This window comes from Danio aesculapii, chromosome 10, assembly GCF_903798145.1.
Source record: "Danio aesculapii chromosome 10, fDanAes4.1, whole genome shotgun sequence".
Taxonomy (NCBI): Eukaryota; Metazoa; Chordata; class Actinopteri; order Cypriniformes; family Danionidae; genus Danio; species Danio aesculapii.
In genome coordinates, this window is record NC_079444.1 from 39,540,821 (window position 1) to 39,559,417 (window position 18,597).

General features: G+C 34.4%; 1 protein-coding gene across 1 annotated transcript in view; it reads left to right on the plus strand.

Moving 5' to 3' along the window:
- The window catches only part of kirrel3a (kirre like nephrin family adhesion molecule 3a), a 366,127-nt gene that overhangs the window by 319,015 nt on the left and 28,515 nt on the right, over window positions 1-18,597 (plus strand). Inside the window, exon 10 of the mRNA XM_056467134.1 lies at window positions 14,157-14,257. Coding sequence (XP_056323109.1) covers window positions 14,157-14,257 — 101 coding nt within the window. The remainder of the gene's footprint in view (window positions 1-14,156; window positions 14,258-18,597) is intronic.

Consider the following 18,597-nt stretch of genomic DNA (forward strand, 5'->3'; position numbering starts at 1 on the left):
GACTGTTTTTATTACATGCCATGACCCTCCATTAGATGGCAGATGATCTTCCACCACACGAGCTGAGCCAGACAGAGAATTCTCACATCCCCCTCTCTCTCTCTCCTCCGCTCGTTTCCCCGTCTGAGCCTGAGAGATAAAGCTGTTTAATTACAGCCCTCATTTATGGCCATGATCCCCCTGTCAGATTTGTTTGGCTCCCCCAGAGGACAGGATCTGAACAGACTGCCGCTGGAAGAGCGCGTCCCACCCCTCAGCCCGAGCATAGCCCTTTAAAAGTGTGTGTGTGTGATTAAGAGCGAGAGCATTGTCTCAGTCTCTCCAGAGAGACGGAGCGGCGGTGTGTACTGAAGACTCCTGCACGCTGCTGGGATCTGTAATTGATGGGATAGTGTTCGCACACAGAGACGGCCCAATTCCAATTAAAATGAAAATCTGTTTTTTTTTTTCTTCTCATAGGGAGACACATAATGAACCTCAATCTGGAGGAATGGAAAAAGTTATGATTGTGTTTATTATGATTTTATCGCTTTTAATTATTTATGAAATGATGAAGTTGCCTCTAAGCGTTCGTTTTTCGGTTTAGGCTGAGTTAAGATGCGGTGGGAAGGGTTGAATGAGGAGCACGTGTGTCATTATTTACTCATCCTCATGTCATTTCAGCTCCGTGGGACTCTCTTTGGTGGAGAATGCAGAGTAAGTTAGAGAATATCATGACGCCTTTTCCAAAATAATGAGAATTATGGATGTCAAGATGCAAAATGAGAACAAAAACCTTGGAGTTGAAGACTTTATGGACAAATTGAAATAATGTGTACGCTCAAAAAAATTAGTTTTTGTTGTTTGTTCAAACTACTTGTAGCGGCATTATTGCTTTAAGCCGCTATCGCGGTAAGGGTAAACCATGACGCGTGAGTCCGCTGTGAATCCTTTTTCTCATGTTTATTTTATCACATCTTGTGCCATCAAATCAGTGAAATAGCTCGTTGTTCCCAGTAGCACCCGTCACAACAAACAAACTCACGGTCTGAAAATTGTTTCCTCTTGCCCTTACTACTCCACCTACTACCTGGCTTCCTTAAATCCCAAATTTGACAGAATAAAAGTCTTCATTCACAAAATCACAACAATAAAGCTAATACTTAAACATGAATAATATACGAATACAAAATACAAAATACTCAAATCTAAATACAATAATTATCAAATGTAAACTTAATAATAATAATAATAATCGTATAATCCAACCAACCCATTTAGTCCAAACATATATATAATACATATATAATAAACATATATATATAAACATATATAATAATTAAAGAAAGAAATGGTTCCAACACTACTTGTTTAAAATGAAGTTTATTTATTAACTAATTTCGAGAGGATCGCTTTTTCCAAAATAATGAGAATTATGGCTGTCAAGATGCAAAATGAGAACAAAAACCTTGGAGTTGAAGACTTTATGGACAAATTGAAATAATGTGTACGCTCAAAAAAATGACGTTTGTTGTTTGTTCAAACTACTTGTTTAAAGTGACGTTTATTTATAAACTAATTTCGAGAGGATCATGTGCTTATGATTGACACGGCTGGCCCTGAGTCAAGCTAATGTACAAACTACCAATCAGATGATTCCTAACTCAGTATAAATAGCCAAGCATCTTACCTTTAGTCATCTTCGTCTTGAAGAATCCCCCCTTCCACCCCCTCTCCTCCTCTTTTCCTCTATAGGGCAGCACGGCGGCCCAGTGGCTATCACTGTGGCCCCACAGTAAGAATGCCTCTGGCTCGGGTCTCTACCCGGTCGGACAGCATTTCCGTGTGGAGTTCATGTTCTCCCCGTGCTTGCGTGGGTTTTCCCCGGGTCCTCCGGTTTCCTCCCACAGTCCAAAAACATGAGACATAAGTAAATTGACTAAAACAAATCAGCACCATAGTCAGATTCCTCCAGCAACACACCACCTTAGTAATGCTTAAGCAGTAGGAGGGGGGGGGGGGTTCTCGAGATCTACCTGAGCTCAAACTCCCCTCTCGCCCTGCAAACAGGAGGGAGCCCTGGGCTCGGGGATCTCATGAGCTCAGGGCTCTCTCCCGGGACAGCATGCCAAACTAGCTTATTACCAATCATCAGCTAAATGTGAATTCTTGAAATTAGCTTAAGCAACACAATTCTTGAGGGGTTTTTTTTGATAAGTTTATTGTTTTATGCTCAATCCACTTCAGTTTGTAAAAACTAATAGGTTAACTTAATTCCTTCATGTTTTCCCAACATCGATTGTGAGGAGCCCAGCATTTTTACTGTGCAGTTATTTTTCAAGATGCTAGTATTCAGATTAAAGTGCAATTTAAAGGCTTAATTAGGCACAGTCATTAGACAATGGTGGTTTGCTTTATAGCCAGTCAAAACAATAATAATAATTTTGATTATTAATATTGTGATTAACTCTTTCCCCGCCTGTATTTTATTTTTAATTTGCCAACCACCACCAGCATTTTTGAGGATGTTCTCCTAAATTTGATGGCCCTCAGAATGCTTTCTGCTAGGAATATATGAGCATAGTATACACTACCTGTCAAAAGTTTGGAGTCAGTATTTTTTTTTCATGTTTTTTTTTTAAGAAATTTATTCTGTTCATCAAGGCAGCATTTATTAAATGTAAAAACTTTTTATTAATTGTTAAATATTTCATAAAATTTTAAATAACTGCTTTCTTAGTGTATGTAGTTTCAAATGAAATTATTAATCCAGTCATTATTGCTTTTATTACTATTACCATTCATAATAATAATAATAATAATAATTATTATTATTATTCATATTAAAATATTATTATTATTATTATTATTATTATTATTATTATTATTATTCGTATTAAAATATTATTATTATTATTATTATTATTATTATTATTATTATTATTATTATTATTATTAATTATTCATATTAGGATATTATTATTATTATTATTATTATTATTATTATTATTATTATTATTATTATTATTATTTATTTATTTATTTATTTATTCATATTAAAATATTATTATTATTATTATTAATTATTCATATTAAGATATTATTATTAATAATAATTATTATTATTCATATTAAATTATTATTATTATTATTATTATTATTATTATTATTATTATTATTATTATTATTATTATTATTATTATTATTATTATTATTATTATTATTATTAGGGGGATTTCTAAAGGATCATGAGACTCTGTAGACTGGAGTAATGAAGCTGGAGAAAATCATCTTTAAAATCACTGGAATAAATGATTACATTAAATTATAAACTAATTTGAACAGTTATTTTATAGTGCAATAACATTTCACGATTTGTACTGAATTCGGATTAAATAAATGCAGCCTTGATGAGCAGGACAAGCTTATTTTAAAACATTTTAAAATCCAACTGACCCCAAACTTTTGACCGGTAGTATATATATATCTGCACTGTAAAAAATGCAATGATAAAAAGTCAAGACAGCACTGTCTATTTTGCTTTAACCAACATGTAATCAGGTTTTCTTTTAGTTATATAAAGTTTAACTTAATATTCTTAGTCATTTTGGTTAATGTAAGTTAAGATGACTAAAGAAGTTAATTTAATTCAACAGAAAAAATTAAGGCATCAATAAATTTTTTACAGTGTACTTTCAAAAAAACTTGAAAAAAGCTTCCTGTGTTCATGTTTATTTTCCACTTGAATGCAAGCCGCTTCATCAAGAATGCATCATTTTTTAGGTTTTATTTTCAACTTTATTATGTATAGGACAGCGGAGTGTTGAGAAGGGAATACATGGGATGGGCAAAAGACCTCAAGGTGGGAATCAGCAACTCAGGTCACTGTGAGCCCCTCAGGGCCAAAAGAATGTATCATTTTTGATTAAAAAATAGTAGTGCATAATATATAACACACAAACACATAAGCGTGTGTGTTTGTGTGAGTGTTGTGTTGTATATGTGTAAAACACACATTTCTAAGCTCCTGCAGATTGCCAGGGCCGATCATTGGAAGGATTTAAGCCTAAGAAAGGTTGTATAGCTTCTCATTTATACCCACAATCGTACTATACTGATTGTGGGTATAAATATATATCTTATATTTCGTTTCCACATGCATTAGGGCTTCTTCTACCATAATATACAGTGGTCCCTTATTTATTATGGGAGTTACATTCTAAAAATAACCCGCAATAGGCAAAATCCACAAAGTAGATTCATTTTTTACAATTATTATTTTGTTTTGTGAAGTTTTACAAACTAATTTCGAGAGGAGCATGTGATAGGGTTGACTGCAGCTGGTCCCTATCACTAGCTAGCCAATTGGATCATTCCAAATTTAACATAAATATCAGCTTAAACTTCATTCATCATCTTCGTTTTGGAAGACAACAAATCCCCCCCCCCCCCAACCCTTCTCCCTCCTCCTCAGTTCTAGGATTGTGTGACAAGGTGGCTCAGTGGCTAGCACTGTTGACCCACAGCAAGAAAGTCGTTGGTTCAAACACTAGCTGATTCAATCGACACTCTCTGTATGTATTTTTCATGTTCTCCTCGAGTTTGCATGGGTTTTCCCTGGGTACTCCGGTTTCCTTCCACAGTCTAAAGACATGTAACACAAATTAAAGTCACAAGCACCTAATACGTACACACTGGCGCAGTTGGCAGTCTATTGTTGAGAAGTTATCGAGACCTGATCTCGTATCCCTCTTAAAGCTCATTGACCAGGCGGGAGCCTTTGGCTCATCTATCTCCGAGCTCAGGGTTCTCTCCGGGACAGCATGCCAAACCTGCTAAAATAGTCGAGCATTATCTAAGTGTGAAGTGGGATTAGAAATGCTCAGTATTAAATTCAATTCAATTCACCATTATTTGTATAGCGCTTTTGCAATGTAGATTGTGTCAAAGCAGCTTCACATAAAAGATCATGAGCATTCAAACACTGAAGAGAAAATCCATCGATGCGCAGCTCTACAGATCCCGAACCATGCAAGCTAGTGGCGACAGCGGCGAGGAAAAAACTTCACCAATCGGCGAAGCTGAAGCAAAAAAACCTAGAGAGAACCAGGCTTAGATGGGCACGACAATTTCTCCACTGGCCTAACGTTTTGTGCAGAGCTGCAGTCCAAGTGCCGGAGGCTGGAAGCTGGACCTCAGCGGAGACTCGTCTGTCCCTGGAGCATCACAGGAATCAGTCTCATGTTCTCCACTCCTCCATGACCACCACAGTAGCTGCTCAGGATACGGCCTGGTCCAGGATATGCAAACCTTGGGATCATCTCGTCGCTGGTCTTGGATCAAATCAGTGGTTATGAGTGGTCTGAGGGTCTCGGGATGAGTATCCCCAGGTGGAAATGGAGAATAAAAAGAATAATTAGCGTAGCTGCTGTTTATAGTGTATATAAACGAGATGAAGAAACCTGTGTGGAGCACATTCATGTATCATACTGCTAAGTGATGCAATGAGTGTATGCTTTACTAAAGAGATAGGTCTTTAATCTAGTTTTGAACTGCGAGAGTGTGTCTGAGCCTCGGACGTTATCAGAAAGGCTATTCCAGAGTTTAGGAGCTATAAATGAGAACGCTCGACCTCCATTACTCGACTTTGCTATTCTAGGTAGACTAGGTAAACATCGGTAGAAGTATGTTTCTCTGACGCTTCTCAAAAATGTCAGACTTTTGTTCAACTTCTCTAATTATTTATTCCACAATATTTGCTTTTCTTATCCATTAAATCAGTTTTCTCAAATCACAGGCCACTTCATTATATACACGTTGATAGTACAGAGTTTGACCCCCTTTTTCCTTCAGAACGGCTTAGATTTTTTGTGGCGTATAGAGTCAGTAAGGTGCAGGGGACGTTCCTCAGAGCTTTTGATGATATTGACATGACAGCATCACACAGTTTCTGTAGATTTGTCAACTGAACATATCAAAGGTGCTCTTTTGGATTAAGATCTTGTCACTGTGGAGGTCATTTTAGTATATAGTTAACTTGATCATGTTCAAGTAGCCAGTTTGAGATTATTTTAGTGTTGTAATAGGGTGGGGGCACACTTTAATATTTATATTATCACACATTCAGAACTATTCATGCACTTTTCTATGCCGTTTGTAATTTCAGATACCACTCAACAGTATCTAGATGTAAGCTAATGAAAAATAAGATTAAAAAACAAAAAGATTTTTTTTAATTATTAAAATTTGACTAAATATATTAGTTTTATCAGGACAGTAAAACAAGTTGTCGTGTTAGCATGACTTTATTTATTGATCTATTTATTTATTTATTTATTTTTATTTTTTTATTTATCTATTTTCATTTATTTTTATCTATCTAGTTTTCATGTATTTATTTATTTATTATTTTATTATTATTAATAATAAAGTTGTTCTGTTCTGCTTAATCTTAACCATTAATAATTTAGTTTAGCTTTCCGTTTACTGGATGAGCACTGTTTTATGTCTGATAGATCACACTAATATGTCTTTCTTTTCTTTTTTCGTTCCTTTGAAACCAGGTTTAACTCATCGGTTTTAATCATATTTTTATTCTTGGTAGTTTTTATTTCTTATACTTCCATTTTGTTTCCTTTATGCTTGTTTATGTAAAGCACTTTGAATTACCATTGTGTATAAAATGTGCTATATAAATAAACTTGCCTTGCTTTAATTATCAAACATCTAATATAAGACGATAACAGGTTAGTTTAAGCATAATACACACTATCAACATTTTAGAAATATCAGATGCATATCAGTAGGCAAGTAAATTCTTTAAATGGTTCAGTGTTGGCCTACAGAACACTACAAACGTAGATGCATGGTAAATGACTTTCAGGTGTCTCACATGTTTGGTAATGACTATTTTTGAGCAAATTTAATATTTCAACACCAAGCCTGACAACAGATGCGTAATGATTTGTATGCACCAGCAATGTTGCCATGTCCATTTATTATAAGCATCTATGTGCTTGTTAATTTGACTTCGCTCATAAATCTATTGAGATTACTACAGTTATTAATGTAGACTCTATAGTGCTATATTAGTATTATTTTCTATATTATGTATTTAGATATTTGTCGGTTTATAAAGAACTTGTTCTTATTTACAATTTTTTTTCAGCAAGATCTGGCAACACGATCAAGTCACAGTTCAAACCTACTGATCTATATAAAATGATAATCTATATACAGTATAATGGTCTCTATTATAGATCAGTGTTCATGCTGCTTTCGCAGTAATTTCTTGCTCTGTGCAGTTGATTGTTTGCACCTTTTTACAATATGTAATATAAGTCTCTGATGTTCCTAGAGTGTGTATGTGAAATTTCAGCTGGAAATACTCTTTGAAACTGCCTGGCTTTAATGCTAACTGTGCCATTTTAGTGACTGTCACTTTAAATTCAAATGAGATTGTGCTCTTTTCAAAAGAGGGCGGAGCTACAAATGCCTGTGTGTCAGCATAGTGGCAGATTCAAAAACAAGACTAACATCCTATACTAATGAGGGAGAGATGGTCACTAATGGGCGGGGCTTTCCCATTTTGATGACACGTACAAAGGGAGATTGTCAATCAAAGTGTTTCTGCAGACTGTTTTTATCAAGTGTGATTATAAAAAATTTATTAATAAATGTTTGCCATTAGAAGCTGGTTATATTCAGACACTGCTGCCACACAATGTGTTTAACCCTTTATTAAAATAAATTTTTGAATAATAGGTCCACTTTAAAGTCTGTTCAGTCTGGTTAAGTACGCATTTGATGCAGTTTTTCTTGTTCAATCATTCTGCAATTCCAAATTTACAGGGTCCAAGCTTGCCCACACGGGGGTGTCACTGCTTTTGTTATCTTACAGAAAGTAGAAGTAGATTAAGAGGCCTACAGTGTGCAAGGAAAATATTCTTTACACCAATACACCAACAAAAGTCTGAACTATTGATTCAAGGCAAGATAGATGGTGTTTATGCAATACAAATGACCCTAGCATCTGAATGTCACTGCAGAAATCGAGACCCAAACCAAGCAAGCTTTTTCCCATCAATGTGTTGTGTGTTCAGAGATGCTCTTCTGGAGACCTCGGCTGTAACGGGTGCTTATTTGAGTTATTGTTGTCTCTCTATGAGTTGAACCAGTCTGATCATTCTCCTCTGACCTCTGACTACAACAAGACATTTTCACCCACTGAACCGACGTTCACTAGATATTTTCTCTTTATTGGACCGTTCTCTTTAAACTCTGGAGAGTCTTTCTTTGTGTGTGTGTGAAAATCCCAGTAGATACGCAGTTTCTCAAATACCAATAATCATACCAGAGTTAAGTCACTTAAATTTCACCTTTCTCTGTTCTGATTCTCAGTTTGAACATCATGACTACATCTATACAGTGTGGGCTCTATTTGTACAATCTAGGCGTAAAGTCTCAAGCGTATGGCACAAAAGCAACGAGGATGCATCCGAATCCGCTTTTGCTATTTAAGGGATGGAACAAAATGCTTTGCTCCCCGGCGCATGGTCTAACAGGGTTGTGCTTATACTCCTAATGAGTTATGTGTGTGTTTTGAGCATAACGTTCATTAAACCAATCAGAGTCTCATCTCCCATTCCCTTTAGGAGTCAGTTGCGTAGCTCCATGGTGCATCTGCTATTTACACTGCGGACTTTGTAAGTGGAAAAACTGAACGCTTTACTAGCGAGAAAACAGTTAAACAGAGCATCTGCAGCGTGAGGATAAAGAACGAGCCTCCTCTATTCAGCCTCTTTACTTTCTCTTTACTTTACTTTCACTCTCTACTCCTTTACTTTCATGGATATGCAAACGGTGTTGTACACACTTCCACTGAAGACATCCATTAGCCTACATATTTAATTTTGTTTATTAAGCACAAAGTTTGTTTCAAAACTATTTCTAAATTCAGTTTTAATTTCCAGCAAACAAATAAATTAACAATAATAATGAAGTATGGTCAAAAACTTCAATGTCCTATTCTTATGCCCCATATGGTGATGAAACCCGACAGGTGAACAAATCTAAACTTGTCATTGTCAAATGCAAATTGTCATGAATAAACTGAAAAAGCCCCCCTAGATGAAGGCATGGAGGCAGTGGATTTTATATTTATGTAGAAAATAATAATTTTTGTAACATTTTAATCGTTAAATTTTTTATATGTAAAAATATTTGTGTGTTGCTGTACATCCTATTAAGCAATGTGTTAGCATTTGAACCCACATAGGCACATAACTAACACGCTGAACTTTAGAACAGATTTTAGTTGGTTAATAGCGCTGGCTATTTCAGTTCTTCAAAATAGCAACATGCCAACAATGTGCCTTAACACGCCTCCTTTTTAGACCAGCACACCCATGAGTCCACAAAGTGGCACAAATGAATTCAATATTTAAACAACGTGGCACAAAAGGTGAAAATTACAGTTGCGCTGGTCTGAAAATAGCAACAAATCGCGCCAAACATGTCTTGCACTTTATTGCGCCGGGGGTATGATAGGGCCCAATTTCTAAGTGGATTGAACTGCTATCATGTGATTGGCTGATTGCATACAGTTAGAATTATTAGCCCTCCTGAATTATTAGTCCCCTGTACGTTTTTTCTCCAATTTCTGTTTAATGGAAAGATTTGTTTTCAACAAATTTCTAAACATAATAGTTTTAGTAACTCATTTGTAATAACTGATTTCTTTTATCTTTGCCATGATGACAGTAAATAATATTTGATTAGAATTTTTTCAAGATACTAGTTTTCAGCTTAAAGTGACATTTAAAGGCTTAACTAGGGTAATAAGGTTAATTAGGCAATTTATAGTAATTAGGCAAGCCGCTGTATAATGATGGTTTGTTCTGTAGACTATCAAAAAAATATTGCTTAAGGGGGCTTTTAATTTTGACCTTAAAATGGTTTTTTTTAATTTAAATAGCTTTTATTCTATCCGAAATAAACAAATAAGACTTTCTCCAGAAGAAAAAAAATTATTGGAAATACTGTGAAAAATTACTTGCTCTATTAAACATAATTTGGGAAATATTTGCAAAAGAAAAAAGAATTTACAGGAGGGCGAATCATTCTGACTTCTACTGTATGTGCCAAAGCCTATTGAAGATGGGTAGCCTTAAAAGCAAAACAACTAATGCCTCTATAGCAGAAAGGCAGGGAAGGCAACTAAAAGCTGCTATGTGATTGGCTAAAACGTACTTCACGTGGCCAAGTTAGCGTTATGGTTTTTCCAACATATTCTTCCCATAAGAAAATCTCTGTATGTGCATTAATGTGTAGTGGAACAGGTGCACTGAATGAAGTGCATGCTGAGTGTGTGTTACAATACAGAATAAATGAGCTGCTGTTATGTGACGTAGAGCTGTGCAAGGCTAAAGTGTTTGACAATGCAGTTTCACTAACAATGATTTTGCAGCTGCAGTGTTTTTCAGGTTATCTGAATGCCTGATTCACTAAAGAGAATATGCAAATCAGCTAACAGCGTGAACTCGGAGTCAATTCAGAGAACTGAATCTGGATGCTTGCCTGGTTATAACACTCATGTCCATTAATGGAGGAATTATACCATTTGTGATCATTGGAAAATATGATGTATGTCTTTTTTTCTGCATCTTTACCTGCACTTATGTCAAGATTTGCTCAGTTAGCTGTATGGATAGGCACGCTGAAGATACTCCAATGTAAACAACAGCACAGACTGCACAGTTAATGTACTTGTGAATATGTTGACCTGCCTGTTATGCTGTCTAAATCATAGTAAAACATGTATAAAAGCTGCTAAAGCATATAGAGAAGGACTTAATAAGGAGGAAAGGGTGCAATGTTTTGACAACCTGAGTTTAATCTGTGATAAAACATAGGTATGAGCAGTATAAATTAGGATAGTAGCACACTGTTTCGTTTACTTGACCAGAAATGATAAAAACAAGCATGAATGTCAAGATTCTTGCTCAGGAAATCCTGCTTCAGTTTGGCCAACCACGTTTATCCCTCAAGGCTCTGATATACTTCAAACAAAAGTTCTTCATTTGAAGGCACAAGGTTTTTGAAAAGGCTGAGTGACGTTATACTGTTTTTGAACACTTCGACACCCCCGTGCTGCAGTGGGTGTGGTTGTAGATGTGGCACACTGGTCTCATGTAGCCCAGGGGTCCATTCTTCGTACGTGGATTACTCAGTTAGCTGGATTTGGTTATTGACGATTTGACATGATCCAGGATCATTTCGTTCTTCAAAACTCATCCGAGACTTGCTGTCATAGCAACAATTCTGGGAGCTCAAACCTGCTAGGGAGCAGGTTTATTTCATGTAAACAGGATTAGATTGGGTCATTTCAAGCAAAGATAATACTAAAACACTTGGGAAAATAGTATATATATAGACTTTTGAATGCTGACACTAGAAGGTCAATATTTTTAACCACCATGTCTCTGAAGACATTTCATGTTTTATCCCGTATCAATTGCTTTGATGACAAAGAAACAAGGCAGGGCAGACGAGAGTGTGACAAACTTGCAGAAATACAGGATTTATGGGACAAGTGGGTCCAGCAATTGACCTTTCTTTACAATCCAGGCCTCCATATCGCTGTCGATGAATGTCTGGTTCCATTTCGTGGCCGCTGTCCATTTAGACAATACAAGCCCAGCTAACCATGTTTGTTTTTCTTCCTGCTAAAGGTGTTAGCAGATTTTAACTAGTGCACAGAGTCTGAGCTGAAATGACCCATAGTTAGTTCGCCTTTGAGTTTTCAGGTTTTTTAATCATTCATTCTTTATGTGAAAGCATGTAAAGAGATGAATCACTCAAATCCAAGGACTTGAGAAATGAATCAAATCTTTTACCGGGCTCTGATGGCAAATGATTGTTTTATGTTTTTTACATGATAAACGAATGACTCAAACTCGATAGAGAACTTGAAAAAAGCAACTCATCAACACAACGTGCGCATGTTTGAATGAACAAATCACTCCCTGAGAGGACTCATCGTTCCTGAGTCACATTGAAGATTCGTTCAAAATGAACAAATCGTTCAAGAATGACCCAACTCTGGTCTGTAGTTCTCTAAATGTTTTGTGATTAGCGAAGCCCAAAACATGACAATAATTGATCATTTTCAGCAGCAATAATCAGAAAAAAATAAGCACGTTTCTTTCTGTTCAGTTTATTTATGTTTATTCTGTGCCTCAAATATGGCCGATTTACAATAGCTGTGACTGCGATATCCTGCTGTTCCTAATAATAAGTGCACTAAAATGCACAGTTTATATACCTTTGAAGAAGCAAAATGAGCTCCCTTTAGGGGTAAATAAAGCACAAAGGTGTACATTTTGAAAAGGCCCCATGACAGCTTTTTCCAGAATGTAGCACAAGGATAATTGTGCCGGTCAAATAGCAGAGAATTTTGTGAATAAAGCACAATCTATAATGAGTCTAATTTACATGGAAAGCCAGCGTGTTTGTGCCGAAAAGAATGACAATGATTTCATTTCAGTCCTCGCTGGGCATTTTTAGGCCGTGATTGCGAACGGTCAGTGAATGGAAAGCTGCAAATGTAAAAAAGTTTATTATTGATTCCTGTTTTCCTCGTCTTAAAGGGACGGTTCACCCAAAAACGGAAAATTCTGTCATCATTCACTTCACTTGTTGCTATGCTTTTTGAGTTTCTTTCTTCTGTTGAACATTAAAAGAAGATATTTTGAAACCTGAAACCCATTTACATTTCGCACTCTGAAAAATATCTGTAAATGAACAGTTTTCCATATTTTGTGTTTATGATTTTGTTTTTCCCTGTTTATTTATGCTTGGATTTCATGATGGGACCTTGCTCTTTCTTCCAACAACTTTTATTAACATTTTTTGATAGTTAAAACAAGCAATATCACATGAGCAACGGTGTGAAATGGCTGTATATCGGCACTGGTGGGAGGTGTGTTGGCTCGAGGCTGCACGCTGAGTGCCTTTGTATACCACCAGTGACAATATACAGCCATATGGCACTGCTACGAGTGTAATATTGCATTTATACAACAGTTCAATTGCATATCCGTGTATATAAAGCAAAAAATCAAGAGTCTAAAAATTTTAGATCTTTTTGTATGAGGAACTACTTCCTTCTGCCATTCCTTCACATCTGCAGCAGATGTCAGAACAGCAGAAACTGTTGCTACTTCACCAACGTCACTTTAGAGCTATAGTATTTGAGTGATTCTCTAGCGTAATATCTAAACTGATGACAAAAAAGGTTGTTTTGCTCACATTTTAAGATTATAAGACTGAACAGCATGAAATGCCATCAGTCTACAGAGATTTCCCAATATTTCTCTGTTGCAAACAGGAGATCACAATAATTAACCTCGAAAAAACCAAAGCTAAGCAAACACTAGCAGATTACTAAGGTATAAATACAGCACTACAACATACAAAAGAGAGAGATCGACTTAGAGCATCACTTACCTGATTTATAATAATTTGATCAGCTGTAGTTTGAAATTTGCTGTGAGTTCTTCTCCCCTAAGCACTTATTACGGGGTCTCTGTCGCCATACTGTGGTGGAACATCAACCATCTTTGCTCTGCTCTGTGACAGGCTAATAGCCTATAAATAATTTAAAATAGGCACTATCCTTATTAATAAACTGCATTGTTGCAATCCAAACAACTACATTCTCCCCTAAATAGCCTCAAAAGTACATTATGTTGTCCAACAGCTGCAATATTTATCAAACTGTAGTGTTTATTGATCTGCTATCACTCTATGTGAGCGAATTAATACACAAGGGTGAGGAGGCTGTACGAGACGAGTGCTGTTATTGCAGAATATCACACAGGTATCAACCAGATCAATCAAATCAATCAGATCTGAGAACCAGGCAGAACTGTTATACGGAAAAATACGGAAACTGTTCATTGACATTGAGTTCAATTCCTTTCGTTTAATTCACAGATATTTTTTTACAGTGTAATATTGAAGTCAATGGTTACAAGTGAGTGAGGGTGAGTAAATGGAGCAAATTGTCATTGTTGAGTGAACTATCCCTTTTAGAGAGAAGGTGATGAAAATGAGATTGGAGTTGGTGATGAAGGCAGAAGATGCTGATTTGGTTTGTGTGTTGATTGTCTCAGGTCCTCCCAGCATCTCCAGCACACAGACACAGCAGGCTCTGTACGGAGAGAAAGGCCAGATCAAGTGCTTCATCCGCAGCACTCCTCCTCCTGACCGTATCGTGAGTATCTGTCCATCCACACAGCACAATCACAGTTCAGCGCTCAAACATTTGACAGTGATTTGCATTGATATTCACGCACATTTGTTTATTTCCTATTTTTTTACTTCGTATCTTATAAACCATGAAATATACATTTGTTTATTTAATTTTTAAAAACATAATTTTTCTTTTATTATTTGTTTGAATTCATCTATTTATCCTGATTACTCTCAACTTATATTATATTATATTATATTATATTATATTATATTATATTATATTATATTATATTATATTATATTATATTATATTATATTATATTATATTATATTATATTATATTATATTATATTATATAGCTTCCAGCCTCCGCCGCTGAGACTGCAGCTTTGCACAAGACGTTTGGCCAGCGGAGAAATTAAAATGGTCGTGCCCAACTGAGCCTGGTTTCTCTCAAGTTTTTTTTCTTCACTTTCGCCAATTACTGAAGTTTTTTTCCCTCTCCGCTGTCGCCACTGGCTTGCATGGTTCGGGATCTATAGAGCTGCGCATCGTTGGATTTGCTCTTCAATATTTGGACTCTCAGTAGTGATTATTAAACCACACTGAACTGAGCTCAACTGAACTGAACTTAAACACTACAAACTGAACTACACTGTTCCTATTTACTATGACCTTTTATGTGAAGCTGCTTTGACACAATCTACATTGTAAAAGCGCTATACAAATAAAGGTGAATTGAATTATATTATATTATATTATATTATATTATATTATATTATATTATATTATATTATATTATATTATATTATATTATATTATATATATTATATTTTATTTTATTATATTATATTATATTATATTATATTATATTATATTATATTATATTATATTATATTATATTATCAATATTTAAAGTCTGTTTACTTATAATTTATAGTATTTTAAATGTTTAAAATATATTTAATATAAAAATCTCAAATATTTCTATCTATCTACATATTATTATTATTTTTATTATTATTATTATTATTATTATTATTATTATTATTATTATTGCAGTTTGTTTGAATTTATTTTTATTTATCCTGATTACTCTTAACTAATATTATATTATATTATATTATATTATATTATATTATATTATATTATATTATATTATATTATATTATATTATATTATATTATATTATATTATATTATATTTTATTATATTATATTAAATTATATTATATTATATTATATTATATTATATTAAATTATATTATATTATATTATATTATATTATATTATATTATATTAAATTATATTATATTATATTATATTATATTATATTATATTATATTATATTATATTATATTATATTATATTATATTAAATTATATTATATTATATTATATTATATTAAATTATATTATATTATATTATATTATATTATATTATATTATAATTGTATATTAGTTGTATTATTTGATAATCACTACTCATTTATTTCTATATTTATTTATTTATTCATGTAATTATTGGTATTTGATTTGTTTATTAGCTTGTGTTGATCTGTTTATCCCCCAATCAATCCACTGTGTATATTAAGTGTTCAAATACTAATAACATGCAACCAGTTTTTTGCATTCATTAATTTGTATATTACTAGTAATATAGAACATTATTGCGTGTGTATATACACTCACCAGCCACTTTTTTAGGTACACCTTACTAGTACCGGGTTGCACCCCCTTTTGCCTCCAGAACTGCCTTAATACTTCATAGCATAGATTCAACAAGGTACTGGAAATAATCCTTTGAGATTTTGCTCCATATTGACATTATAGCATCACGCAGTTGCTGCAGATTTGTCAGCTGCACATCCATGATACAAATCTCCCGTTCCACCACAAGAGGTGCTCTATTGAATTGAGATCTGGTGACTGTGGAGGCCATTTCAGTGCAGTGAACTCATTGTGATGTTTAGGAAACCAGTCTGAGATGAACTGCAGCAGATCGTCTTGACCATGTCGACATGCCTAAGTGCATTGAGTTGCTGCCATGTGATTGGCTGATTAGAAATTTGCATTAACAAGCAGTTGGACAGGTGTACCTAATAAATTGGTCGGTGAGTGTATATAGCCGTTATATCTGTTAGTCATTATATTTGTTTAATCATGAGATATGTTCAAATGCATATTTAAAATTGGTTTTGGTTTACATAATATTTTTCAATAAGATTTGTTCATCAAAGGCACATCAATTTGATAGAAAAGAGGCAGTAATGCATTCATGTTGTTCAAAGATTTAATGATTAATGTGTATTCAAATAAATTATATTCTCTCCAAAAATATATTACATATATCCAGAAAATATGAATAAAGTATGTTTATTGAGCATTATTAGAATGATTTCAGAGGGTTCTTGTGACCCTGAAGACCAAAGGAATTTTGCTGAATAAAACTTATGAATAAAAAGTAGCAGAAAGAATCTTTATATCAGTATTTAACAGTGTTTATCGCTCGAATGTTTGGGTTTGCTTCAGTGCATTGCCACACTTTACTGATGATATATGTCTGATATACATGCGTGGGTGCAGTAAAACAAGATGTTCACTGAACTTCAATAATTCAAGTGCAAGTTTTAAAATGACATTCATTTTGTCTATTAAGATCTTAATATCTTAACTAAACTTGTCATGTTGTTATGGCTTCTGCTGTCATTTGTATCTAAAGAATTATCTGAAGTAACTGAAAGAAGAGTTCCATCTGTCTTTAATAGCTGATGTTTTTCTCATGCTTTGTAAGATGGAGAAGTTTAGCATCACATGACAACTCACAAGTAGAGGAAAAACCAGATTTGTGAAATACCACACACACACACACACACACACACACACACACACACATACACACACACACACACACACTCACACAGACCTTCAACACTGGCCGCATGAAACAATCAATCACTTTAAATAGAGGAACAAACTCCTCCTGACATCACAGGACAACCAGTGTAAATCAAATTGGCAAACCGTCAGACAGCAAAACCATATTAATTATTCATGCCCCGATGCATGCTGGGAAGAGGCCGAGTAGACTGAACCACAAAAGCATTTTTTTTTTCAGTCAAGGCCTATTTAAACTAAAAACTGCATTAATCCAGCTGACCTGCTCTGGTCTATCTATCTATCTATCTATCTATCTATCTATCTATCTATCTATCTATCTATCTATCTATCTATCTATCTATCTATCTATCTATCTATCTATCTATCTATCTATCTATCTATCTATCTATCTATCTATCTATCTATCTATCTATCTATCTATCTATCTATCTATCTATCTATCTATCTATCTATCTATCTATCTATCTATCTATCTCATCTATCTATCTATCTATCTATCTATCTATCTATCTATCTATCTATCTATCTATCTATCTATCTATCTATCTATCTATCTATCTATCTATCTATCTATCTATCTATCTATCTATCTATCTATCTATCTATCTATCTATCTATCTATCTATCTATCTATCTATCTATCTATCTATCTATCTATCTATCTATCTATCTATCTATCTATCTATCTATCTATCTATCTATCTATCTGTCTATCTGTCTATCTATCTCTGTCTATCTATCTGTCTGTCTGTCTGTCTGTCTATGTCTGTCTGTCTATCTATGTCTATCTATCTATCTGTCTGTTTGTCTGTCTGTCCATTCATCCGTCTATTCACTTATCCATCCATCTGTTCATCCATCCATCCATTTATCTATCCATTCATCCATCAATTTTCATCCATCCAATTCATTCATTTCAATTCATAATTCACCCATCCATCCAATCCAATTCAATTAAATCCATCCAATCAATTCATCCATCCATCCATTTCAATCCATCCATTTATCCAATCCCTCCATTCATCAATTTCAATCCACCCATCCACACCATTCATTTCAATCTATCTATCTATCCATAAATCCAATTCAGTCCATCCAATTTACTTCATCCATTCATCCACCCAAGCATGCATCAAAGTCAATACAATCAGTCTAATTCAATCCATTCATGCATGCATCCATTCATCCAAATCATTTCATTTCAATCCAAGCCAATCAAATCCATCCAATTTAATATATTCATTCAGTCATCCATCCATCCACCCATCCATCTATTTATCCATCCATCAATCCATCTAATTCAATCCATCCATCCATAAATTTTAATCCCTCCATTCAATCCCTCCATTTCAATTCATCCATCCATTCATCCATCCAATCCAATTAAATCCATTCATTTAATTTGTCCATCAATCCATTTAAATTCATCCATTCATCACTTTCAATCCACCCATCCAGTC